General features: G+C 40.9%; 1 protein-coding gene across 2 annotated transcripts in view; it reads right to left on the minus strand.

Moving 5' to 3' along the window:
* coro2ba (coronin, actin binding protein, 2Ba) overlaps window positions 1–27,136 on the minus strand; it is a 46,944-nt gene extending 19,808 nt beyond the window's left edge. Inside the window, exon 1 of one of the 2 annotated variants that reach the window (XM_083933863.1) lies at window positions 27,016–27,136. In XM_083933863.1, coding sequence (XP_083789989.1) covers window positions 27,016–27,030 — 15 coding nt within the window. In that variant the 5' untranslated portion in view covers window positions 27,031–27,136. Of the gene's footprint in view, window positions 1–3,150; window positions 3,274–27,015 lie in introns of those variants that run through there. The other variant, XM_083933864.1, reaches the window with a different exon arrangement.
* Between the last annotated feature and the right edge of the window lie 689 nt (window positions 27,137–27,825).

A 27,825-nucleotide genomic window follows, 5' to 3' on the forward strand; every position in this document is an offset into this window, starting at 1 on the left:
GACCAACAGCCACAAAACCCAAATACATCCAATTCAGTGACTCAACTCTTTTAAAATGTTTACAGAATATGGTTTTAGGATTTTATCATCATAGGATTCAAAGTCTCTTCACAGTTTAGTGTATTATTTGGTGGTACTCATAATTATCAAGGCAAAAAAACACCATTTATATGAATCAGCATTAGAATGGACATAAACTCTGCCTGTCTGTGATCTGTCTGCTGAGAACAGCTAATAAAAGGGATATTTAAAGATTTTTTTTATTGTATTTATTTAGATAATACAGCTGGAGGTTGACAGGAAATGGGAGCGAGAGAGAGGGCCACAGGTCAGTGTCTAACCCGGGACTTTCAGCCTCTGAATATGGGGACGCCTGCTCTAACCACTTTAATTGCATGAACAAACAAGATTCGTAACAGCAAATAATTTGCCGTTTTCAAAGTGATTCTGTTAAAATAAGACGGATTGAATCTCCTGTAAGCGTTCAATGGCTGCTCGTGCATTCAGGCTGAGACGCAACTTCCGTAGCTGAACGTGGCTACTTATAAATTACTTATGTATTTCTGTTGTGATACGTATGCTTTGTACCTATCAGGCTAACTGGTTTATACCTATAACATAACTTTTTTTAATTTAGATTAGAACCAATAGAATAGGTAGATTTGATGTGTATTCCCAGGAATCTTGTTTCCAGGGATTAAACCCTAGATATACTTTGCTTAGCAAAACCAATAAAGAGTAACAGCTTTGAAAAGTATTTGTACATTTAATTGATTTTGTCTGTTTCAGTAGACAGCCCTGATGTCCAGGGTAACAAATAGAGTGGTGTGTTTGACGTTGTGTGTAGGCAGAACATTGAGACAAGCTGCTGCTGTGATAATGTGGACAGAATCAATGAAGCCTAATGTCAGACTCCCACCAAACCCACAGTTGCAGGGTGGGCTGTCCCATCTGTGCAGACATGATAAATGTCACACATACAGTTGTGGGAAATCGTCCAAATTTTATGGGGTTTGACACTTTTGAAGGAGAAAACTGGGCGGTGATGAATGTGTCAAGAAGGAAAAGCAATAATACAATTGACATTTCACCCAAATAACTTAATCTCAAGAAAGACAAAGACATCTGTACGAGCTAAAATGACGTGTTGCAGTCTGTCCTGTTGCTTGGCACTGTATTTTGGCTCGAATGGATCTTGCACGACAGAAACGCTGCCTTTGTTTGCAGCCACTACACACACAACAAAAGAAAAGTGGTTACGTTTGACTCAAGACGCTTCTTTTGTTTGTCGCTCCACCACAAGAAGGCACTGATTGAAGCTCTGGATTTATTTTGCCGTGAGCTGGTTCTGCATGAGGACTCAAAGGTTTACCCCGTCACAGGAAGTGGAAGTCAAATGCTCTTTGTCCCATAAAGAAAGAAGTTGGTGTCATTTTTTTTGCAACATTCTGGGACTTTTTTCTAAACCGGATGTGTTTGAGTTTAAATTCCAGGGACACTACTGATGGGAACTGGCAGGAGAGGATTTATGACGCTTGTCAGATCAGTAGCAGCGACGGCGGATGACATCAGGCAATCCTCTATTCAGCATTGTTCTTTGGATGTGGAGGGGAACTGATGGAGTGGTGTACACATGCATATAGAAACATCCTCAGACCGTGCGGCTGCCATTGTCCTTCCTCGTCTTTTTCTGATTCAAACCAGACTGGGGAAATGGCATCCAGTCGGCTACAACAGTGAGGGAGATCACTTTGCCTTCACTTCAGCACTCAAATGTGACAGCCATTCATGACGTATACGTATGGAGTCATAAATAATACATAAATAAATAAATAATAAATGGAAATATAAAGAGGAATAAATAAAATAATAACTAACTAAATAAAACATGTGTAAATATAAAGAGAAATAAAACATTTTTTATTTGTTTATTTATATTTTTTATTATTTTTCCTGTGTATTTTTTTTAAATTTATTTAAGTTTAATTTATTTATTTATAATGTTTATATAATTATAATTATTTATAACATAATATATGTCCTTTATTTTTGATACCTTTATTATATTATATTATTATCTCTCTCTTTTGCTTTATATTATTATACACCTTTATTTATTTCAGAGGGCAATATTGTACTTTTTTACTCCGATACATTTCTCTGACAGCTAGTTAGTAAATTTATTTTTCAAGATAAATTGTATATAAATTTATATAAGTATCATAATAGATTGAATTACCTGTGAAAAATTAAATATGTCTGTATACGAAAAAGATCTAGATTTTAAAAAAAAAACTCCTACCCTACCCAACAGCACATAAAGTAGTTAAAATTACATTACACACCAGCTAACATTAAAATACTGCTTACAATAATCAGTAATCAGAAAATAATAACGGCAGCCATTCTGCATAACAATTATTTTAAATTTTGATTTGACTGGTAATACTTCTGTACCTTTCTGTTGTAAACTTTTGAAAGTAAGACTTTTACTTGTAATGCAGTACTTAAAATAGTAGTATATGGACTATATTTGGGTTTTAGACTTCTGGTCAAGTGATATATAAATGTGGATAACACAACAATTTCCTGTGAGTTGGTCATATGCAGCATATAAACATCTCACCCCATTTAAACCAAATGCTCTGAAGCCACGTCGGTATGAGCAGCATAATAGCAGCTTGTTAAAGAATTAATGTAGAACAGAAGAGCAGCAGAAAGTGGCCTGAGGGACGGTTTGAGGAGACTCGTCTGCTTTGAGCTCTCTTTACAAGGATGCTCATTCACTGGTCACTGGCACAGACAGGATATCTGTGTGTGTTTGTGTCTTTCTTCTCTCACGAGGGTTTGCAGCATGAACACACACACACACACTCACACACGCACACGCACACACACACACACACACACACACACAGACCATGAGCAGCGGCGTGCACGTACACAAAAACACAACTCAGCAGAGAAGAAAGTGACTTTGTATCCATCAACAATCCATCGATCATAAGACTTTTGCGTTGTGAGCATGATTCCCTCGGGCCTTCTTATCTTTGCAGACAGTTGTTTTAGTCCAAAATATTTGGACTAAAACTATTCCCCCGTTACATATCTGGATACTATGTTCTCATAATCCTGAAAATGTCATCTTACCTTACCAGTGTCCTCACAGTGACACTACAGTCACAGTGTTGCTGCGGCCTCCTCAGACTGCAAACATCCACCCTCCCTTCTAAGCGAGCCGCCGGGATCTCCTCTCTTCCTTCCTTCCCCTTGAAATCCAAGCAGGCAGCCTGTCTCTGCTCTACCTCCTTCAATCTCATGTTTTTCCTCCCCCCTCCCCTTTAAACCCTCTCTTCTCCTCCTACTGGTACTGATAGCTGGAGGGCTAGCACCCCCCCCCCCCCCCCCCCCCTTTCCTCCTCTTCCCTGACTCTCCCATCCTGCCACTCAGTCAGCTCTCTGTCTCCATCCGTCTCTACTGCAGTCCGTGCTCCAGACCGGCCAGTAGTAGTAGCCATTCATCCTCTTTCCTCTCCCACCCACTGCTTGTTTGGAATCACAAGGCCCTTCTGGGCTGATTCCCAGCAGTTCTTCACTCCTCCATCCTCCCCTCTTTCATCTCTACTCTAATCCTTTGCTCCAAAGGTATGAAACCTATCTAATCTTTGTAAAGACAAGTAACGTCTGCAACTGTAGCAGTGCCAGAGGCCTGGTGAAAACATTTTTTAGAAATAGTAGAATGCAATAAAGGCTGTCAGACTGTTGCTTTATAAAAGCTCAAAACAGACAAGGAATGTAGAAGACATCTTCCCAATGAGGAGTTGTCTCAAAGCTTAAATAAAAGATGTCCTCTAACGCTTCTGAGTCTTCATTTTACACATACAGATTACTGCCTGGATATCCGCTGGCTAACACTGGAAAACCCCAAATATTAGCCTTCAGACAGATAGTTTATGTGGTCAGAGAGTGGCCATGCAAAGAGAACATTAAAATAGTTCATAGATTGAATGGCGCTGGATATAATTCTGTGAGCAACTTCAGCTCCTGAATCTGTTCCTCAATGACGAAGCCTGAAGTCTCTGCTCTTTCAGTACAAACCCTTTCTCAAGTGACCACTGGGGCAGATCGATACACAGAGAGGCAGGTGTTATAGTGAAAATTGCGTCCCCTGATGTTTGAAATGTGGGTGGAGCCCTGCAGGTTCACTTTGAAGGTGCTTTGCCCTGGCCTCTTGGCTCGGTGTGTATTATATGTGAGTTTCTGTGTGTAGCATACTCGTCTTTATGATGTGTTGTACATGTGTGTCCATTTACGTGTCTGACCATGTGTTGTCTGTTTGCAGCAGTATACATTTACTGTAGTGCTCATGGCTGCAAGGCAGACCACTCCAGAGAGTGTGTGTTTATTGAGATTTTTGCTTCAAGACACTGCTGCTGCTCTGTGCTCTCTCCATGTTTCTCTTTTCTCCTCTCTCTTGAGGTTTTAACCCTCTTTTCAATCTCCTAAAAGCTGCATATATTTGTGTCTCAGTTAAAAGTCCGATATTTTGCTTGTTTTGAGTTTCATATTTGTATTTTGGGTTTCTACTAGAACACGTTTGCATGCTTTAATCTTAAAAAAAAAAACTAAAACTGAATATATCTGTATTTATTTTAGCATTTTAACACCTGTCTCTTATGCATCTGAATTCTCTGCGTCTCTGCCAGGCTGCCAGGGAGTGCGCCGGACTTTGAAGCCAACTTGACATAGTGGTACACTGATATTGACACTGATTTTGGAGGAAAATTAAATCAAGTATGAATCCCCATTCAAGTTAGCCAAAGCGCTAAACCGGCTTCCCTGGTGAAAGTCTCTAGTGCGCCTGTTCTTTGGGTCCAAACGTGCGGAAGTATGGTAGTAATGCCGATCATTTTAGTATTTTCAGATGTGGAAGTTGACCAATTTTCATAGGAATGAATAGGGCTCCTCCTCAAATCCAGTTCACTTACATACATGATCTCTGCTTCTCCGCATCATTGCAGCCAGGGAATGACTCTAATGCCATGTTCTACTTATACAGCGTGTACTATACCTGTGATGGAAGTCCTGACGGATCATTTAAAGGCGCAGTTTCTGAAAACGGGCTGTGGGCATTTCTCTGTGGATTGGATTTTTATATTCTCTCAGTTTTTACTAGAGCTTAGATCTGGCCCAGAAAATCAAGCCTGACCCTACCCGAGCCTGTGCATGTTCTCTCCGATCCCGCCCCGACACATTAACAGTGATTATGAGCCTGAGCACGATTTCAACCTGACAATTTTTTAAATAAATGGGCTTTTATTTCTGACGTTCAGAGTCGTTTGAACTACAGAATGGAATCGATCACAAAAGGATCTGAATGAAGAAACGTGAACCGCACTTAATGCACTGGACAAAGCCGACACATATGTTGTCACTGCCCACGACTTGTTTGAAATGCTTCCATACCTCAAACTTTCCTCCAGACTTGATAAAAGTTAATTATGTTGTTTTTGTTTGATCCCTTACATCTCCAAGCTCCATGTTGCACTTTAGCTGCACAGCACAGCAGCAGGCCTGTTGTGATGCAGAGAATGTGGAGGAAACCCTGTGCGCTGCAACATGTGGCGTCTTTTTTAAAAACATTTTTTTACTTTGTGCAACTTTGTACACATTTGTTACTTAGGCCTACTCTGCTAAATATATATAGGTCTATAATAATTCTGTTTATGGCATAGCTTTCTTCTCAAATTAGTCCAATAATGCAATGATTAAAAAAAAACAATAACAAAAAAACACAAGGCCCGGCTGGTCGGCTTGGGCAGAGAAACTAAACTCTAGTATTTACCACCTCGACCTGCTTCACTATCCAAAAAGACATGAAAATTTTTCTTTATACAGTATAGGACATTTAAAAACAATCACCAAAATAAAAAACTAGCTTTCGAACTGCAACATATAAGTTATTTTCATAAGAATAGCAGCATCACTTGGCTCTGCTCTTCAATCATCACCATCATGTCCAACGTTCCCTCTCTTTTGAAACTATACACAATCAATGGCAGCATACTGACTCATTATGAACGATAAAAGGCCACTCAAACACTACTGAATCAATTCAATGGGATAAACTGTTCCAATCAAGATTTTCTCAATGTTGGTGCCAAATAAGGAAGTGCTGCGCTCACATTGAAGAGATACAAAAGGGAAATCTGCAGGGCGACTGCAATGTTTTGTCACCCAGACACAGTGAAGTCCTGTCAAGCCACCATGTCATGTTCTCCCTTTTCCTCCTCTCCCTTGGCAGGGACACTGTACAGTCATTTACATTGACTCTATGAGGAGTAAATATCACAAAAAGTGAGATATCCCATTGGTTCTTTTGGCCAAATGTTCTCTCAGTGTGAAGTGGGATCTTACACAGGAAGTGTCACAGCTTGGCTCTAAGTGCTGGAATATTTTCTACACCGCTATGGCAATGCATGATGGGACATCTGTGGTCATAAAAGGCTTTTGTGTGTGGTGAAGTTGCCGATCATTAGAGCAAAGTATTTGCATTTTACTAGCTATCATTGGTTGGTGTTTATCATCTAACCCTAACTATATCCCAGACAGATAACTCAAATTTCCATTAAACAAGTGAAGGTTATTTTATTATCTAGATATTAATATTGCCGCAGATGCATTTACAGTTGTATACCTGGTATGCTTGAAATGGACGCTCACTTGTGATAAAACGCAGAGTGCTGTGACAACATACCCAGAAGCAGCGGCTTCTCCTCTGGCCAGGAGCTGAGCTTCACCTCACTGCTTCGACAGGGTTTGTCTGCAGTCGACATACAGTAAAGTATCTGTTGTAACAGGCACCCCCTCCCTCTGGTCTCCCCTCAGCTTGTGTCTTACGCTCTCATTGTTTGTTGGAGTCCCTGGAAGCGCCATATTTTTAGCCTGCTAGATATTTGGTCTATTGCAAGGCGCACTTACAAGTTTCCATGAGACGGTAGACCAAATCTTGCTTCACACAAAAAAAAATTAGGTGAAACCTATGGGTGAAACTGATATAATGCCTGAAGCAGACAGCCATGATGTTTGCTTACAGCATCACATACACACAAAAGAGAACAAATGGCTCTTCAGACGATAGCAGCTGTGAGCAAGTGGCAAATGGAATTAAATAAAACAGAGCAGAATAGATTTAACACACCTACTTCAGAAGTCCAACGTGACTTAGTCCATCTGGATCTTTGTCAGAATTTCCAGATGGCCAGTTCAGGAATGTTGGAAAGACAATCTTTTATTTGAGCCTGCATTTATTTCAATCAGTTGAAAAGAGAGGTCAGAGGAGCTCCGCTTACTAACATTTTGTGATTCAAAAAATCCAAAAAATAGATATAGATATATCCTGTCGCTAACAGGGGATGTATTTGTTGTTATACTCAAAGGTGCACTAGAGCCAGGTTCTGTTCAAGGTTAAAATAAATAACAATAAAATTTAATTTGTGACCTCAGCACTCCTGTGGACCTGTCGATGTGACATTTATGGTCCTCAGAGGATGAATCCCACTGACATTTGTAGCTCAGAGTGAAATATTTGGACAACTGTCAGATGAATTGCTACAGACATTCAAGGTTCCTGGAGGATGAATTAAAAAAAACAACAATAGCAAGATCTTCTGACTTTTCATTTAGAGCCATGATCAGGTCAAATATCCAATCCGTCATTTGCACAATTAATGACATTTCCATCAGCCTGAACTGTATTTTGTGTTTAGTGCTAATTTGCATATGCTAGCATGCCAACCTGCTAAACTAAGATGCTGTACATCATGGGTGTCAAACTGATCCAGTAAAGGGCCGTGTGGGTGCAGGTTTTCATTCCAACCAATCAAAAACACACCTGACTCGACTTACTCAATCACCTGAGCTGTCTTCACACAGTTGATTTGTTGGACCATCAGTTTGACACCCATGCTGTACATGGTAAACATCTGCATTTTAGCATTGACATTGTGGGCACTTAGCTCAAGGCTACGCTTTGCCTCAGTACAACCCCACAGAGCTGTTGAACTGCATGGCTGTAGTCTCTTTTTATAGACTGTAACAGCCACGGCCTTGACGTGCCATAGCTAGTGTATTGGAGAAGAAGAGCAGAAGGGAGCAGGAAATATTGTTGTAGCTGTAATATTGTTGTGTAAATACAAAGCTCCAAAGCTTGTGGTTGTACAACAGTAACACGACCTTGAATCCATCTTGGTAACAACAATGCAGGGAAACAAACTTGTATTAAGGATAACTCTTTGTACAGTCTTTGTATATACGTAGGAGCCCGGTGAAACAGCAGCCTGTGCTGTTTGAGATTTGCAGTGTGTTCCTGATTATAGTGAGTATTTCTCCATGATAATGACAGGAGATGCAGAAACTCAGCTAATGGCAGCTCTTAGGCTTTAAGCCCGCCCCATTATGCAGCAGTAATGGTGCAAAGAGCACCGTACCTAAGGACAGGAAACCCAGCTGAAGGGCACTTATCAGAGCACAAGTACATGGAGGAGTGGGCGTCCTGGAATCCATCCATCTCCCTGGACTGTAAAAGGAGGTTGATGACAGCATTGTTATCATCCAGGTAATATAATTACTATGGGTATATGCTGTGGTATTTCCTATACATTTTGATATGCTCCCAAATACTAGTCTTTTTCTCAAGTCTTCTCTCTGACACATTTTTTCCCTGACACTTAAAAGGTTAGTAACCAAAAAAAACAGAGCAAAGGTCTAAATTAATAATCTCCCCTGTGATTGGCTTTGCTTTTCCCCCAGGAGTTTCTGCCACATGCTTTTTGGAGCATAATGATGCGCGCTAGGCCTCACACCCCAGAAAAACAGAGGGGGGTTGTAGACTCAAGGTGAAGGAAAAGTCCAGAGGAACAAAGATGACATGTGAGGCACAGTGACAGAGGAGGCAGGCAGTTGCTGTCTGAATAAGAGAATAAGAGACTGAGGGTGAAAGTGAAGACCATAAGAAAAAGCGAACAAAGAATGATGAAATATTTAATGAAACAAAGAAGAAAAGCAGACAGAGAGGAGGAGCTGACTAGGATTTTACCAGACAGAGATTAACTCCTCTCTGTCAAACCACCTGCCTGTTTAGTAGCACACACACACCGAGCCAAATAAAACTGTCTGGATATAAATATTGATATTCTCAGTATCTAAAACCTGAAGCATTAAGATGATTAAAAAAAATAAAATCCAGTAAGCATTTAAGCGTCATCTTTATTTTGTCTCAATCTTTCTCCTGACAGCATTTCCCTCAGATGACACATTTCCTGTGCTGCCAGTGAGCTGTAATTTACTACACCTGTAGATCATATCTTAGGTTATTTTTATAAATCCAGCAGAAAAAGCTGTAATCATTTCAAGTTGTTGCAGTTTGAAGAGACCCATAGTTTCCATTCTTTAAGTGGCGGCCTTCTGTTCGAGCAAAGATAATACGTACAGATGATTGAAATTGTGCTTTGGGAGAGAAGCTCACAGACAATTTTACAGAAGTGACACTGAAGAAAGTTGATTCATGTCATAGTAGGCTAATGTCATCGGCTCTGAAATGAAATCCCTCTGGCAGTGGTTCAAATTGAGAAAGCCAAATGGCACTGAGCCTGAGATGCAGGAGCACGAGATGAAGGGACTGTTTTATAAGATTGTTGAAATCCATCAGTGGAGTAAGAGCACAGAAACAGCTCTGTGGAATGACTCATCGGTCCACAGAGCTGTTAAGATATTAGGCTTCAAAACTTCAAGGTGATTGACGGAGCACGTCGACTTGCAGGAGGTTGGATCATCAATCATTTCAGTCTGGTATCATAAGTAGTCATATACACACAGTAGCTCTGTCTGATGTGCATGCTAACACTTAAGACTCAAGTATTTTCAGAAACTAAAAGGGGCTGAGCTGTTTTGTCAAGTGTGCTGAGGTGTGCTTGTGTCTCTGTGTTGCCTGTAAAATAATAGTCCACCAATAGAGCAGTTTTGCACTGAGGGATTAAAGACACAAAGAGATGATCCTCTCAACAATTATTAAGTGGCTTTGGTTTAATTAAGAGCCAAAAAGGTCCTTTAAGCACTTTAATCGATCCAAAAACTCTGCAGTACACTGGTGCATAATATGCTTTTAGTATTGTTCAGTAAGAAATGCTATCAGTTGCTGTTTACCTCCATGTCTGTTCAGGCTTACAGGGGGTAAAGACTTTTATAGGAATTTAATATAAAGGTATTTTTTATACAAAACATGGATGCTTCACACATCTTTAATCCATCAGCTAGGGCTGCTCGACTTTGGCAAAAGTCATAATCATGATTACTTTGGTCAATGTTGAGATCACCATTATTTACCATTGTTAATTGTTGGAAACATTGTGCATTCGTTGAACAAAAAACACCTTTCAAACAGTGGATTTTCTTGAACTTTAAATATATAAATGTGGAAAAGAATTAGATGAATTAAAGAATGATATCCACAGGTGGTTTGGAGTCATAAAAATTAACGATGGCTGAATTTTATGTATCTGCTTCAGTTTAAGGGTCCTGGTATTGTGCTCTCTCATTGTCATGGTTCACTGAGAGACGTGAACAAAACAGAGCCATTGTTAATGGTGTTAGCTTAACACCTTCTCTTTTCCTACTCTGACAAAAAGGCCTATTTAATAACAGAGCCTAACACTTTTAAAAGAAAGCCTACAACATGGAAAGATCGAAAAGCCTGGGCATTAACTGGTTTCTCTCCCCTCGTAAAACCATCAATCAAACCATTTACTGGTTCAAATCTTAGTCATTTCTAATATTTAAAAATAGTCTGATCGTTTCAGTACATTTATGGCTCAGGTTTCCACATGTCTGGGAAAAGCTACTTGTTCGTCCAAACTGAAGGAGACACACAGCTTTGATGATCAGAGACTCACAGAGACTCCCAGAGGCCCACCTGCTCGACTGTGTCAGCAACCAGATAGACTGAACATCCTTTTGGTATCTCTACCTCCTCAATCTATCACTTCTACCACTCTCTTGTGCTGTGTCCTCTCACTATCTCTTTCTCTCACTCTCCCTCCTTCGAAAGAGTGGATGGATGGAGAGGGTGTGAAAAAAACAAAACTAGACAGAGAACGTGGCCAAACCAAGTGCTAGACCATCTGCCTGGCCAAGGACTTGTCCATTCCAGACAGTGCCGTCTGAACCTTGGCAACAAGGACTTGTGATGCTTGAATACTGATCTCGCTATAAATCATGTGATACTGAAATAGAAGAATGTGATAATTAATCACAGAAGGAACTAAATCATAAAGATTGAATATTATCAATCCAATCTCCAATAGAAAATAAAAGACTCGACTAAGAATATTCCAGGTTGACCAGTAGTCGACATTTAGGTCCATGACTGGATTAATTATTCCCGTGTCTAAATGTTTATCTACAAGTGCACGTCACACACTGAGCGAAATGTATGTAAATTACACTGCCAGCATTCCAGCGCCAATCGGCACAACCCTATTGAGTCTCTATTATTAGTTTAGGCTGCAAGTATTGAAAAATACCCGCTCAATCAATCAATGAATAAATAACGGTAAAACATACCGTTAGCTTTGTTTGTTTGTTCTTCTCACACTGTTGTTGTTTTGTTGTTACTGTTGTTGAAACAAAAAAGCATGAATGAGTAAATCTCACGATCAATCTGCTTTCTAGATTAATTTATTTTCTTGTGCACAGGATTTGGTGCTATACAAAAAATCAGGAAGTCACCAGAAACTTGAGGAATCACCATTGGGTGATCTTGAATTTTCCCTGCAAATTTCTAGCCAGTCTGTCCAATAGCTATTGAGATAACTCGCTTTGGATCATAAGTATTGACTAACCGTCAATGACAGAAGGCGCAGATGCCGGATACCAGTGTAGCAAAGGGATATTATAGAGCCATTTGTCTGATACAGTTACCCAGGGCAATGAGATAACAAATGTCCTTGAACAGGAAACTCATACACATCAAGATCATATTAGAGCACAAGGTCAGATCTCTGTAATCTATTTATAGTAACTCACAGTTTAATGGACTGGTTGATTCACAGTGAAGTGAGTCTTGCATTGCCACTACGACGTGCCAGTGCTGGAGAAAAGTCTGGCTTGTTTATATTTCTTTATACCAATCAGAATCAAGCTTTGACGCAGTGGCGGTGCAGATAGTGGAGGTGCAGATAGTGGAGATAGAGCGGTAGGGGAGGAGACTGTTGTCAGAAATAGGCAGCCAATGGCAGGCATTTTCCCAACTGTCATCCGGGGCTGATTTCAGAAAGATATACTTTGACTCTGGCTCAGATCGAACTGCTAGTCAGACTTAAGACATATGTCTAAATTCATAGGAATGACATGGCTTTAAGTCTTCAGTTAGCCTGGGAGAAGGGTGGCTTTTAGGCTTTAAAAAACATCTAAAATGACTAATCAAGTAGCAATCTACACAAAGATATTTTAGACTGGTCTATAGTGTTAGACCACTGTAAGACTGTGTAACCAGCCCCTAGTGTGGCAGACTAATGGGCGTCCGTGGAATAAAAGGTTCAAAGAAATTTAGCAGGTGTACTTTCCCTCCATATTATGAATGAATGTATTAATTGGACGAGGTGAGTCGCAGTTGCCCGAAGGAGAAACTGGGAAGCCATAGAGGAGGACAGGAAAAATAATGTAAAAAATTTAAGAGAGCTTACCAAGAGAGAGCTTCTTCTTGGTGTTTTTAAAGAGGGCTAATTGGACCAAGATATTTTTCTCCTTTTGCTGGTTCCTTAGCACAAATGAAAGATGTCACATGTCATAGTCTATTACCATGGGCAGGGCACACAGAAGGGCAAATATGTGAGAGACAAACAGATGTTGCACCTTTGCCAGCTTTTAGTAAGTGGGGGCAGGGAAACTCCAGATGTCCCTGTTTATTCAGGGCAGTGGTTGTGAGGAAAGTCTTCTAATGGGGTTTTCTCCCACAGTGAGCAGGTTAAACCACAACTACAGCGTAGAAATGTGCACGTTTCAAAAACTGACAGGTAACATTAAGAAATAGATAGTAGTACTCATCACCCCCCTGTGGTGAAAGCTACCCTATGCACCCCTGCACATCTGGGATCATTTCTCCAGTGTCTCCTCAATATTGTCTCGCAGCTTTCCGTTTCAATCAAGAAAAAAGACATACAGAGAGAGAAAGAGACACACAAAGAGAGAAACAGGCAACAGTAATCGCCTTTGCACACATGTGCGAGCTCGTTGAGCCATATTTGAAATGACAGTATTCCCATACGTGGGTGAAGGTTAATGTGTTGTGCATTTGACCTATTTCAGAGGAGCCACTCTGTTGATGAGAAAACTAACCACAGGACTACAACACTAATGCAGATGTCATTCTACTTCCATGTGCCTCCATATGCATATTTTTTTTTTTAAACTGGTCTATTATAAAGTTTATATAAGAGCATTACACTCACATGGCAGGGCAGTGTTTGGCTATCTAGCAATAAGTGGATATCTATGTGGTCACACATCCACATCTTTCCAATCTGTTGCATTGATCCGTTGATTGCCAGCCTGTCAGTCGGACTGCTACAGTGAAGTAGACCTATGTGTCCCAGTTTCAAAGGCAGTTGTAAAACACAGACCTCATTTCTCCATCCTCTGTAGGGACAAATATTTAATTTTGGCTGTTATTCAGAAGGGATTCTTTATTGGCACCATCTACTCCCTGCTGGATCTGCTCACTTCCACAGTAATACCCGTACTTTAGATTACTGTGTAATCTTCACCCTCGTTTCTGTGCATCCCAGTTTTTTTGGGTAACAGAGTGGTTTCGTTTGGGCAGTAATCTTGTCCAATGGCTCAATGATACATATTTAGAGTACATACTTATAAGATATATTTACAGCTGATCTGTATGATACATTGTTGAAGAGTATTTTCCGGTGATGTCTAAAATAATGAGGGTCTACTGAAGGTCCATTTTCAAACACTGACTCAAATCTTACCAGAAAGCCTCGACACAGGTATGAACTGAGGAATAAAGTTAAAGGATATCACAATTTAATATACTCTTCCCTACTTTGTGCAGCAACTGATGCACAACAATTTCCCTCAGGATAAATATAGTTATCTTACTAGCAATGGCATAGTAAGGGAAAAATGTAAGGACTTAAAGTGAGAGAGAATTCTTTTCTATCTTTTTAAAATAAAAACTCACATACGCTGTATTGCAAAGATCCATATGTACTTTAAGATGAAACAATCAATTAAATCATAACATTTACATCAGGCCACATCAATCAATGCATCAAATACGTAAGTGACACACCTCTCCTAAAGGATAAAAACAGCCTCCAGGTAGGAATTAAGTTAGGACTTCAAGTCAGTTAGTCATTATAGAGCCGTCTTAAGACCACATCCAAGATGAAAATACTAACAAGCAGCTAGCAGACTTTAGCACAGCCTGTATAACACACAGCTAAATACATGACTTGACACCTACGGTATTTTTGGAAAATTAGTTCAATCCCAGGCAGGCCCTGACCATGGAGGAGTTAAGCCTCCCACCGTTTCTATTCTCAGTCAATCATTTATCACCAAAATCACAGACATTCAGCTCCTTTCGCTCTTCAGTCTTACCAAAGCATGTTAGCTACTACCATTGGCAATACTGAATACCATGCTAACTCTCCTGGTTGTTTCATTCAAACAACCTCCCTATCTTTCTGTGGTTTCAGAAGACAAAGCGGCTTCATTTCTGATGAAAAAAAGAAGAAATCTTTGCTAGATAGGACAACACGGAGGAAATAGTAGCATCGATGTAGACGCCTGCTTCCTCGATAGGAGCCGCCAATGTCGTCTGAATCACAACAGTTGCTTCTCCGCTATGTCACATCTATAAAACCCCGCCCGGTGGCCCTGATTGGCTCGACCGCCTGAAATCACTTTCCTGTGGCGCGATCCCAGATGGTTAAGTGGAGATAGGCGGAGTCAAAGTGGAAGAAAGGCAGAAATAAATTTATCTGGCGAGAGTCAGGTTAACATTTCATCGGGTTCCTCTTGGACTTCGCCACTGACACAGGCCAAATATTGTTCATCTGAACACAATGACCACATTGCCATGACACAGACCTGGAATAAAATGGGTAAATTATCTTTTTTAACTGATCATTAAAATGTAAACAGCACCAAATTGTGGAACTGGAAGATTTATGTTGTCTTGCCTGTCAACCTTATTTGGCCTACTACTGTTTGTTTACAGTTGTGTGGGAAGAGATGTTATGAGCCTGGTGTTTTGATCATTATTCTCCCGAAGGTACACACACCACCCGTAAGCAGATATAATGAGGCTAACTGGCTCTAACAGAAAATAGTATGGTGGAAAGTATGGCCGGTGATAGATGTTTACCTGCAATCTGGGTTCAACTCTAAATCACAGTAAACCTGTCTACTCTTAAACAAACTAACAGCAACATTACAGCCTTCCTAAACTAACTTTTAGTTGCAGAACCGTACCCAATTATTCTTTATACCCAACAATTATAGAAACGTTTTTTTTTCAGCCATTAGGGAAGTTGGTCATGTGTGAATTTAAGAAAATGGAGCATCCAAAATGTGGGTTGTGGAGGAATAAAATACAATTTTAATAGTTTTAAGCACACTCAAAACTTTAATTTCCTATGTTTTATTAGCATGGTTATTACGTGGTTCAAGTTTGCGCTGCATTTTTGACGTGTTACTTTCGTCCTTTCTACTTTCTCTCTTTCCAGGAACAAACTACATGAATCCAGCAAAGCCTCTCAGCTGCAGCCGGCACCCACGGTGAAGAGGCAAGGGGCTGGAATGCAGACACAGCTGGCTCTCAGCTGGTGAATCCCTCTAATAAACAATAACACAGAGAAAATGCATACGGTAGGTCTACATACAATAATGTGGTGTCCACAGGATATCCCTCAGCAACAGGCTTTGTTGTCCTCTAATCCAAAGTGTACAGATCTTCCTTTCACAAAGCTAACACAAGATTATAAAAGTGTCTGCTTTAAGTTTTATTTCTCCATTATGTTGAAATAAAGAAGAAGAGTCAAACTAGAGACAGGAGTGTGTAGGTGCAGGGCAATTTGCCTTAAGCATGTCAATTCATCTTTTATAGAATCTACATGAACTGGCAATTTATCAATATTATTAATGTCATAAAACAATGTAGCAAAAGTGCTATGAATAGTAATCACAAATGTTAATAATTCCCCAACTAGCACAGATTACAGTTCCTGTTTGACAAGAGTGGAGAAGTGCGAATTTTAATGTCAAATCATTTGTAAAGGCTCTTTGTTTCCCGCCTCTGTTGTTGGACTGTCAGGCATACCCACTGCGTAACCATAGTGACAGCAATGGAAATCCACACAGCTGGAAGTGAGAAGAGATTCTCCAAAAATAAGGAGCGATTGACATTTATACTGAAGTATCTCTGGCAAAAACTACGAAGGAAGAATCCGATGACAGTTCTGTGAAATGAATTCAGTAGAAATCAAACCCAGTGATTTTGTGTCATGTGGCTGCAGAGTGCTACACAAGGATTTGCAAAACTATGGATGTGAATTGGTAAGACTTCATTGATACTAATGCCGGTATCAATCCTATCGGTCCGGTTCTTTATCAATTCTCTTATTGTATTATGATAATGTGGAAAAAAAGTTGGCCTGCACAGGTTTTCAGCGTCAATGCAACTGTTTTATCACCTCAATCTGAACACAGTGTAGAAGAGATGAGAGGAGATGAGAGGATGTTTGTACGGTTTCTTATTTTAATTTAGGTTTTCAGGTTTTTCAAAGAAAAAATCTACTAAACCTGTTCATGTCCTGCCTCGTGCGCACTCAACCCAGGCGCCGCCCTTCGCCTAAACCAAAGTTATTACAATAAGTGAAAACACGGACAACACGGACACTTTCCTGTTGTGTGCTTCATGTGTAAAAGGAAAAGTTTGATTCTCCTGACATTGTCTGGAGTTCACATGAGAAAACGGCTTCTTTTACCAACTTCCCACCTATGAACAATACCAGAACACAGAGATGGTGAGATCCAAGTCTGAAAGACGTCTGAACTGAACTCCGGTTTCTGCAGCACCAATAGCTTCAATACGTTTGTTTTTCCCCGTCCACCACCTGCCGTCTGATCCCTCCAAATGTCACCTGACCTCAAACAAGCCTCACTGCTTTGGCCAAACTCATTTTGAGAAACTGCTGACACACAAGGATATAACTGTGACTCAGTTGACACTTTCACCCGATACTGTAGCTTTAGAAGAGGCTCATGTGTTTATGGTTCATGTGATCTTCTCATGTTAGTTCAGGAGGACAGTGAACCACCACAACTAAATACCTTTAAAATACATTTTCATACTTTCTGTGTACCTAATTTTTAGCAGCACTGAACAGATCAGAGCACATATTGTAAAACACAAACTGTATGTTAAGTGTAAAGCAGAGCGAATATCAGAGAAATGTAACAAGAGAGATAGCACATGAGAAATGGTAATGAAATAAGTTATTTGGTGCTGCAGAGACTTCTATATCTATATTTACACTGCTGTCAGTGCCCAGAGGCAAAACACAGAGCTGAATTTGACCCTGATGGGCTACAATGCGGATGTCTGTGTGTTTGCATGTGTGTGTGAGAAAGAGAGTGTGGGTGGTAGTATCTTCCATCCATTGTGGATGTGCTCTCTCGTTGCCCCACTCCCCACTCATTGCTCTCTCATGTTCACTCAACTCTCCGCCTGCCATTGAGTGTAGAATACCTGCAGTAAAATGCACACACGGATACATTCATAGCCTGTATGTGGTTTGGCTCATGTTTGAACCCGTGATTTATCAGCATAAGACATCTCAGTTCATCATACCTGACCACCAAAAGAGAGAAATAAACAAATTACAAAACAGCAGGCGCCAGCACGGATTATAAAGCATAACTCAAATGTCAGTTGATGTTGCACATTGTGCAAGAAATGAAAACACAGCTGCTATTGTCTGCCTCACTCCTGGGAATGTGATGTGGGATAAAATAATGTAATTCCATGACAGTTTATCAAGCCTCCCAACCAGGCAGCTACTGTCCCAGTGAGAAAAGGGACCACCCTGATTCTCACTGCAGTGGCATTGTGATGGCCTGCATAGGTGACACGTATTGACCGCTGCAGCTTCACCGGTGCAACTGATACTCAAAAGATATAGAGAGTTCATTTCTAGGATTTGTTTCTGGGGAGAATTCTATCTTAATACAATCTGGGTCTTGTTTTTTTCAGTTGCGATGGAAGATCTGGGAACACGGAAACATCCCCCCATCAGTCCGATATATGAGCAGTCAGGTTGGGAAGAAACTTGAGTTTGTCTGATTAGCTACCACTTTATTTACTGGTGTTTCTGGTACTTAGCCTCCCTTCATTGATCTAAATGGTGTGAAGAAAATAATGGAAACAAATGTCAGTATAACAGTGAGTTCTCTGATATAAATAACCTTAAAGCTGCCGTGGACCATTCAATCTGTTAGAGACTGACAGACAACAGAGTCAGTAGTGTCCCACTACCAGTTTCTCCACACTGAGAACAGAATTACCTCATCCTAATCACACTTAACTTTGAATACCAGACATTTCACAGTGTACAAAATCATTTTTAATCACCCATCCACCATCCACCCCTTACACACAATCATACACACTTGCAGATACAAAGTAAAACATCCATCTGTCTCAATGCACTTATTGCCTTAGTCCTCAGGCCCACAAACAGGAAGCACATCCTATATCCTGATTGTACAGACAACACACACACACGCACGCGCGCACACACAAACACACACACACACACACACACACACACACACACACACACACACACACACACACACACATTGAGATTCCAAGATGTGCACCTAATCTCAGCTGGAGGGGAATGGATCTTTATTTCCGCTGGAGGATATTCACAAATAATTTCACATCATTCCCTCCTCTTTTATTTCAGCGACCTCCCAAAGGGGAATCCAAAAATGAACAGTTTTATCTCACACAAGCCACAACAAAGCCTTCATACTTTACTTTAGTGAGAAAGCCCCGATTATATGAGAGTCTGGACTGTGTGAATGCAATTGCAGTGGTGAAATGATTTATGCAGTGACACAAGGAAAGAAGAGTTTTCCAACTCTTTTGGAAATACACTATAGGCTTTTAACACAGATTTGAACCATACAGTTTTCACAGACAGTCTCACACACACACACACACACACACACACACACACACACACACACACACACACACACACACACACACACACACACACACACACACACACACACACACACACACACATTGAGCAGGGTAAGGAAGCTTTCTGACAGGCGATGAGCTCATGAGATCTGAATGTCTTCCTGTGGTGAATGCTTTTCTGTGGCTTTCTCACAACTATTTCCCTTTTTTCCTCCGTTTTCTCACACTTTTTTGTCCCCCTCCCTTCACACACACACACACACACACACACACACACACACACGCACACGCACACGCACACGCACACACACACGCACACGCACACACACACGCGCACACACTTGCTCTCCCCTTAGTAATTATTTGATCTGCTCCATTTAGAGTGAATATACGAAACAAAACAGCTTAATTCTGGATTTAGGATTTTTAATCTGCTACACCACTTTGTATTTTTCCTACTCCAAGAATAGCAGGTTTTGGGTTGCTAGGCTGGCGATTTAGCTTCCAGTTTAATGTGTCTGTTTGTGTGTTGGTGTGTGTGAGAGAGCGTGCGGGTTAACATTAAGCTTGACAAATGGCCAGTGGTCTAAATCAGACTCAATTAGGATTTATGGTGGGCGAGGTGCCCCGAGTAAAGAAGACAGTTTGCTTGTGGATGTGCTTGGATTAGTGTGTGTAAATATGTTTTCTTTTTTTATTGGACAGATAAAATCACTATAAAGCATGTCGTCACTGAGACTTGTCAGTTATCCTATCTTAAAAACATATCTTCAGTAGTTTTATGCTCTGAGAGTCTAATCAGCCTTACAGTTACCCTCAGAAGCCTTACCACAAACACTCTGAAAATGGCTTTCAGACAACTTTCCAACCACATGTGTGTGCCTGACATTGGAGCAGAGTGGGCCTCCTTCATAATTGGAGTGTTTGCAGATATGTAATTGCAAACACACTTAACACAGCTGGAATGCTACTTTGAATTATATAGGATTCACGTCAGCATGGTTAAATATAAAGCATTTACTAGGGAGAAACAAGCGTGTGTGTGTGTGTGTGTGTGTGTGTGTGTGTTCTTGTGCTTTTATCTTTGTTAGGGCTCAGTTTTAGACCTAGACCTGTGACAACGTGTACATCTACAGTGCTCATCAAATCTTCAAAATCTTCAAATGTGCAAAAGAAAAACTTCTATCTACGTTCAGTGGAGCAGGAGTGTATGGAGTTGTATTACAAAAGACATGAAAAAGCTAAACAAAATAAAAAAAAAGGCTGATATTATGATAAAAATGTCCCAGACAGAAAGTTAGGAGAGTTTTGCTGGAGTTGTGGCGCGCTCCTCTGAACTTAAATTTTTCTTTTTCTGTTCGGATAAACTAGAACATGTTTGATTTTATTAGGTTTAAGTTTGTAGTCCTCGCTCATGGACGTGAACATCGGCGGCAACCTACAGGTGCGCTCCCTCCAGCACCACGCAGCAAATCAGACAGTATAGGAGGGGACTCCATTCTGCAGTGTCCTCTCTTTTTCTTTTTCAAACCACTGCACACACAAGAACAGCTGTGCCCAAAAGCTGCTTCTGTTTCTGCGCTATTGTTCAACGGTTTTTCTTCTTGTAAATTTCCATCAGGAGCAGGATGAGAAATAATCCCAAAAGACTTAAGTCTTTCATAAGTCGTCTAGTGTATGGTATGCATTAGTCTGACCTTTGACGCATCCGTTTAGTGGTGTGTCCTAATTAGATAAAAGCATTTGCAAAATCTTATTTGAGGGCTCAGCTTTTAGTTTGAAGGTTAAGAGTCAAAATAAGATTAGGGCGAGGTTAGGGGTTCAGTGCAGATGGCGAAGGTTGGAGTTGTGAGGTGAAAATGAATAAATAAAGGGTCCTTTCAAGTATAGTAATACATAAGTAAATATGTATGTGTGTGGGTCTGTCCTCTGGGAACAGACAGTCATTTATCACCACATGGACTCTCTTTAGTGTTGGCTGGGGAGCATTTTTGCTGGTGTCTAGAGGAACAAAAAGGGGGCACTCCAAAGTCCAGTCCTCCCCCTCCTCGTCTTGGTCACTCCTCTCCTCCCTCAGCGTCCCTCTGTCCTTCTCCCCTCCCCCTCCCCAGCCCTGGCACACTGCTCTTTCAGTGGTATCCAACCAAAAACAACTGGACCATTTAAGGGGTTGCCTTGCAAATCACAGCTTTCTAATTAAAGGCGTATTCAAATGAACAGTCCAAACGGTCTGTGCAACTTTTTCTGTGCCAGCAGCTTGCTGTTATGATTTATGGCACAGTTTAATATTCTGCTAAATGATTGGTTTGCATATGATATAGGGTTCATTCCTTCTGTGCTTTTATTTCCCCAACGTCTCTGGCTGGAGTTCGTTTGGCAGACAGAGGGTGGAGTGACCTCAGCCTTCTGGAGAGGTCAGTTTCTTGCACAGAGAAATCCCGCTGTGGTCATTATGCCTCTCCCTTGAGCCCTGTAGAGTGAGACCAAACTCAAACGGACAGGAAGGTAACTCAGGGCAACGATCAATGCTATTGCATTGCCTCTCTATTGCCCCCTGTGTTGCTGGCGGATACAAGTGGTCTATTATTGAACAAACGGAAACTGAGTAGTTTTACTGTACAGGTTTGTTCTTCCTACTTTTATCTTATGTAATGGAAGGTCTCCACCCACCTACACATAATGTGTCTGCCAACTCACATTGGTGCCTTCCCACCCACGTCCACACACTCATGCACACACAGACGTACACGCAATCACAGAGCAAATGAGAACAGAGTGTCCAGATGTAGTAGTAATAATCATGCTGTGCACTGATGTTCTAGCTGTGTTGGCAGTTTTGTTAAGAGCAGCATGCTGAATGCAGCATTAAGCATCTCGAACAAGACAAACATTTTTGTTTTCAATATTCTTCTCATTTTATGTCACAGCCAAGGGAGTATAAATATCCGTCAGATAAGCAAGCTTCAAGTACTGCATCTACAAGATGCCATTTTTAGGGGTAAAACATGCAAAACACCAGTTTGACCTTTTGAGAAAAAACAGGTCAGAAAGGGTTTAACTAGATTTTGCAATGCAGGTATTAGAATACAAATACTGACCAGATCACTGTTCAGATAGAATAAGCATCTGTGGGGCATCATGGAAGGCTAGAGGACGGACATGCAAACCATGTTACTGTAATAACACTAGGGTTGAGTCGAACTAAATAACTCAAGTAGTATTGAAACTTCTCTAGTCAAATAACACCTGCGTTTGATTCTTCTTGTACCCAGATCTAAAAAAGACTGTATAGTATGCTCGCAGCCAATAATAGCAAGCGTTCATTGATTTTACGTGATGTGTGATTTGACCCACTAGGGCATCAGCTACAACCCACACAGTCTGTGGTGTGGTGAAGTCGAGCATGGTGTACTTGACAGAGGTGGCGAGGAAGCCTCCAAAATGTTCAAAGCTATGGTGTCTAATTAAATAAATGCTTAAAATGCCGTAGGATTATTTCAAATGAAGTACCCCATTGGTACCGGTATCACTTTAGGGGTCCTGGTATCGTAGTTTTTTAAACGGTACCCTGCCCTAAACTTAATGGGCTCAAGGGCCTTTGTTGTATCTTATATGCCTTTCTTGCTTAATGTTTCCTTTCTGCCTCTCTGTGATGTACTTTCAAACAGACAAATGCAAAAATACTGGAAGAACAACTAAATATTTCTTAATTTCATGGTGTTTATTTATGTGGCTCAGGACAGATCTTTGCAGTATCTTAATTGATGAAAACTGCTTCATCCATCTTCTTGTGTTAAAAGTTAAAAGTCCTCGACCCAGCACTGTGGCGTATTTACACACAAATACTTGATTCTGCTCATAAATCTACAGCATAATGACATCATTTAGGAAATACATTACCCTAAGGTTTTTTACAAATCATAATACGATGTTCAATTTGAGGTATTATGATATTTGGTAGCAATATACGGGACAATCCTCCAAGCTCAAAGAAATGATTGCCAATGGACGAAAGTGTCTGTGATAAAAAGCTAAAGAGCTTATGGTCTCTTCTCACAGCAGTGACCTATTTTCACTGTCAGCATTTGGTCAAAGGAGTGAATGGTGGTTTCTCTCTGTTTAAGGTCAATCTCACTGAGTAACAAATACATACACTGTACATCTCCCTGAGACACAATATCTTCCACCAGAGGTTTCCACAGCGAATACTTATTCCTCAGAAACAGAGCAAACTGTTGCTCTGCAATTGTTGGGGTGGCAGTAGCTCAGTCCATATCGTGGACTGGTGGCTCTAGAGGTGCCAGTTCATCTCCTGGCCAGAGGTGCTGTTGAGCAAGGCACTGAACTGAGTGAAATTTGAATTTCCCCATTGCGGGACTAATAAAGGAATTCTTCTTCTTCTTCTTCTATTTATTCTTAAAAAAGTTGCATCTCTTGAGTGAAAATATAATGAGTGATGTGTAAATGGGGCCAAACAAAGTTCATTATAATCTGTGTGGTGTGTGGAGCTGTGGGAAGCCTGGCTTTTGCTACTCTGTCATAAAAAAAAATTATTTTATTGGTCATTTCAAAATATTAAAAATCTGGTGAAAATTTTATTTCACCTTTTGTCACACTAAATTGGTTCATGCAAAATGTTCTTCGGCAGATTATAATTACTACCTTGCAGCTTAAAGTCTGTTTTTTTCTTTTACATTATATACAGTATGTAGTGAAGGCTTTGCATGTATTTGGTAAAAATGCATTATTATATATATTTGTTTGACAAAATGGACCCAATCACAATGTTTGTTTACAATTACCTCCGGGTAGAAAACCCCTGAGCCCCCACATACAATTTAAAATCACTTTGATGCTTTAACATCTCATTGATAACAACACTTTCAGGTGGGAGACTTAGTTTACCTGCTGGGCCACAGATGGAAGAAAATGATGTTTTGTGAGGTCACAGTGACCTTTGACCTTGAGTCCATGTGGACATTTGTGCCTCATTTGAAGGAAATCCATCCAGGGGCTCCTGAGGTATAGCCTTCACAAGAATGGGATGGACGGACACCACAAAAATAAAAATAAAAAGGATCTTTCCACTTACTAACTTACTACTTATTTGACAATTACTGAGATTTTGAGTTAGTTTTAATTGAGTTGTTTTGATTAAGTAAGCAAGCGTGCTAGTGAGTGTGAGTGTAATCCAAGTGGCAATACTCTTCCTAAAATGGACTAATGTGTGTGTAAGTCTGTGTTGTGTAGTTGAAGCGCTGGTGCTCAACACAACATAAACTCTACATGTACATTATGGCTAATTTAAAGATATTACATTACAGTCATGCTTATGCTACATGTCTAAATGATTATGACTCCATTGCAAATCACTGTAAATCTATGCTGTAATGCTAAAATGTCATGTCAGCCCACACAAATGTTGGTCGCATACTAAGTAGACATTGCAGGGACTGTCTCTCCAGAATATTTGTCAGACTGTATCTGTGTGCTGAGGGGAATCAGGCTGTTTAGCCCCGTCAGCATAGAAGCTCCTGTCCTGTTTCCCTCCCAAGGTGACTTCTCTGCTGTTGGCAGCCATACCCATGGTATGGCTCTCTCTCTCTCTCCCTCTCTCTCTCTCTCTCTCTCTCTCTCTCCTTCTCCCACACACCCATCATCTTTTAGATACCACTTGGCCATATGCTTTCATACTTTCTTTTTCTTTTCTTTTTTTTTATAGAGATGTCAAGGCATGTTTTTGTCTTTCTCTTCACTCCTTTTCCTCCTCACCTCATTTCCATAATAGCAGGTAGGAAAATCAAAATACAAACCAAGACAGAAAAGAAAAAAAATCATGGGTGTATTCATTAAAATTCTCTTCAGTGCCTTTGGCCTTGTCTACAGTCAGATTTAGGTCTTGGCTCAGTGCCAGCCCACATGCACCTGACCTTTCCCTCTGTCAGTTCTCGTAGTGGAGAACGTCCACCTACGCAGCAGCAGCAGGACACACACACCTCCCACACAATCCCTCTCACACACGGGCAGGGGAAATTGTACTTTAAGAGCAATCGTCTGTGAATTTGTGTTAGTGGTTTCAGGCTGGAAACGCAGACTTTGCAAAACTGTATTAACAGAACCTTTGTGTGGCACTTGCAGGTGTGTGACCGTAAGTGTGAATAAATAGGCCTTTGTCCTGTGTCTACAATTGGTCATCTATTTTGGTCCAGGTTAATTCTCTACATGGGAGTACGTGTGCTAATTTCCTCTCTCTGTGTCTTCCTGTTTCTCTCTCTCTCTTTGTCTGTCTCTCTCTCTCTCTGTTAATTGATTAAGAGGATTTAACCGGCTGCAGCGTTAAGCACTGACTGAGACCACCAATGCACACCTTGGTGCACCTAAACAGTCAACCAAGCAGGCTGACACACCTACTTTAAGATCAGCTAAAGACTGCTACACACAACACACACACACACACACACACACACACACACACACACACACACACACACACACACACACACACACACACACACACACACACACACACACACACACACACACACACAGATATATATAAGAGGAAACTGCATTGTCAATTAATTTTCTGATTATTTTCTCAATAAATATTTTGGTCTATAAAATGGCAGAAAATAGTGAAAAAGTCCATCCCAGGTTTTGAAAGTCCAAGGTGATGTCTTTTAATGTCTTGTTTTGTAAGTCCATCATCAGACATCAGTTTAGTATGATCTAAAACAGAGCAAAGCAGGAAACACACTTAACATTACACACTTAACAATATTATAACCCTATCATTAACCAAAATACAAGTCTATTGGGGATTTCCTTTTCATCCATATATTCCCCATAATTTCACTGTTTGAACACTATCACCGGATAGACGCTGTTTCTCCAAAAGTGATGTCCAAACGAGGTACAATTCAAGCCACAGTACATCAAGGAAAAGTCACAATATGACTGAAACACACTCACACTGACATATTCGGAAATCCTCAAGTTATGTGGCCTTGTGAAGTACTTAATAATCCATTGTGAGCCAGAGTTTGCATATCATAATGGTAATCTTTCTGTTAATTAGTACGTATCACTATCCGTCAGAGCCACCTTCAGGTATAGGGAGAAACGCTTCACTTTCTGCAGCTATTAGCAAACAAACCACCAAACCTGCTTAAAGGCGCTCATATTGTTATTAATAGAAAGGAATAAAACACCTTAAACAACCAAACCTGCAAAAAATGATCGCTAAACATTACATCTCTCAAACAATCCTGCACCTACAGTATAATAACTGAGTTTGAAAGGTAGTCTTGTGCAAAATTAAAGCACCTAATAGAAACCGTTACGCCATGCCAGGCCTGAATTTCCTCTCTGAATACCATGTGTCATCTAAATAAAGTTTATATAGCCCAACACAGATGGAAAGATCAACTTCCTATTACGACCTTATATGCTGCGGATTAGAAAATGTAATTGTAGAATTTGATTTTGATCTTGTCATAACCACACTGCATTTCTAATGAGAACACACATTAACACACCTCCTCAGGCAGCAGCAGCATCCTGACAACCTTGCACTACCCGGCAACTCCAACACCACCCCAAAACTCATCTCCTCCACACACTCCAAACACACACACAGGAATAATACCTTAAAAACCTTGACAGTGCAGTCCAACCCCAAGCCCAAATCACTGGTAACATCCTGAAAGTTGCGGTCTTACCTTTGTGACAGTCATGCAGAATCAGTTGGTGAGGAGCAGGCCAGTGTCCCCTTCAAGCAGAGAGCAACGCCGCAGGAGTGGCAGAGTGATGAGGAGGAGAGAAGGGCAGCTCTGCTGAATATGCAGAGAAAGAAAAGAGGAGGGGACAGACAGGTTAGTGTGTCTGGCTCACTAAATACGAAAGGGCTGATTGCTGCTGCAGTGAAGTAAGGGCTGGCAGCCGGCGTGTGGTTGGTTACTACAACAGGGAAAATCTTCCCGCTAGGATACACCCCTCCCTCCTACCTCCCCAGCTGCACACACGCAAGACACATACACACACACACTGATGATGCACAGAAAAGTCTGGCTGCCCTACTCTCTCCCTCTCTGTCTCTCGCAATATGATTAGTGGTGGGCTAATACAGCTTATTGATGAGCAGTCAGGCAGGGCAGCAGGCGGAGGCGGGAGCAGTGCTGCCTGGGACAGGAGAGGAGAGGACTGCAGAAACAGGGAGAGGGAGGGAGGGAGGGAGGGAGTTGGACGCTGTGTCGCAGTCTGCTACTCAGGCACAGAGCTAGCTGCACGTCATCCAGCGTGTATACATGTGTGTGTCTGTGTGCGTGAGTGACAAGGGCATTAATGGGAGGAGATGAGAACACATAACACACGGACAAACAAAAGAGCACATACTGTACACGTGGTAGAAGTTGTAATTATGAAGACGCTCTTTGTCATGTCCCTTTAAGGTTTAACCGTAAACTAGGGACAACATTCACTATTATTGTTCATCGACTTTCAGTGGAATCAAATGATAAGGAAATGATCAT

This window comes from Echiichthys vipera (assembly GCF_963691815.1).
Source record: "Echiichthys vipera genome assembly, chromosome: 1".
Taxonomy (NCBI): Eukaryota; Metazoa; Chordata; class Actinopteri; order Perciformes; family Trachinidae; genus Echiichthys; species Echiichthys vipera.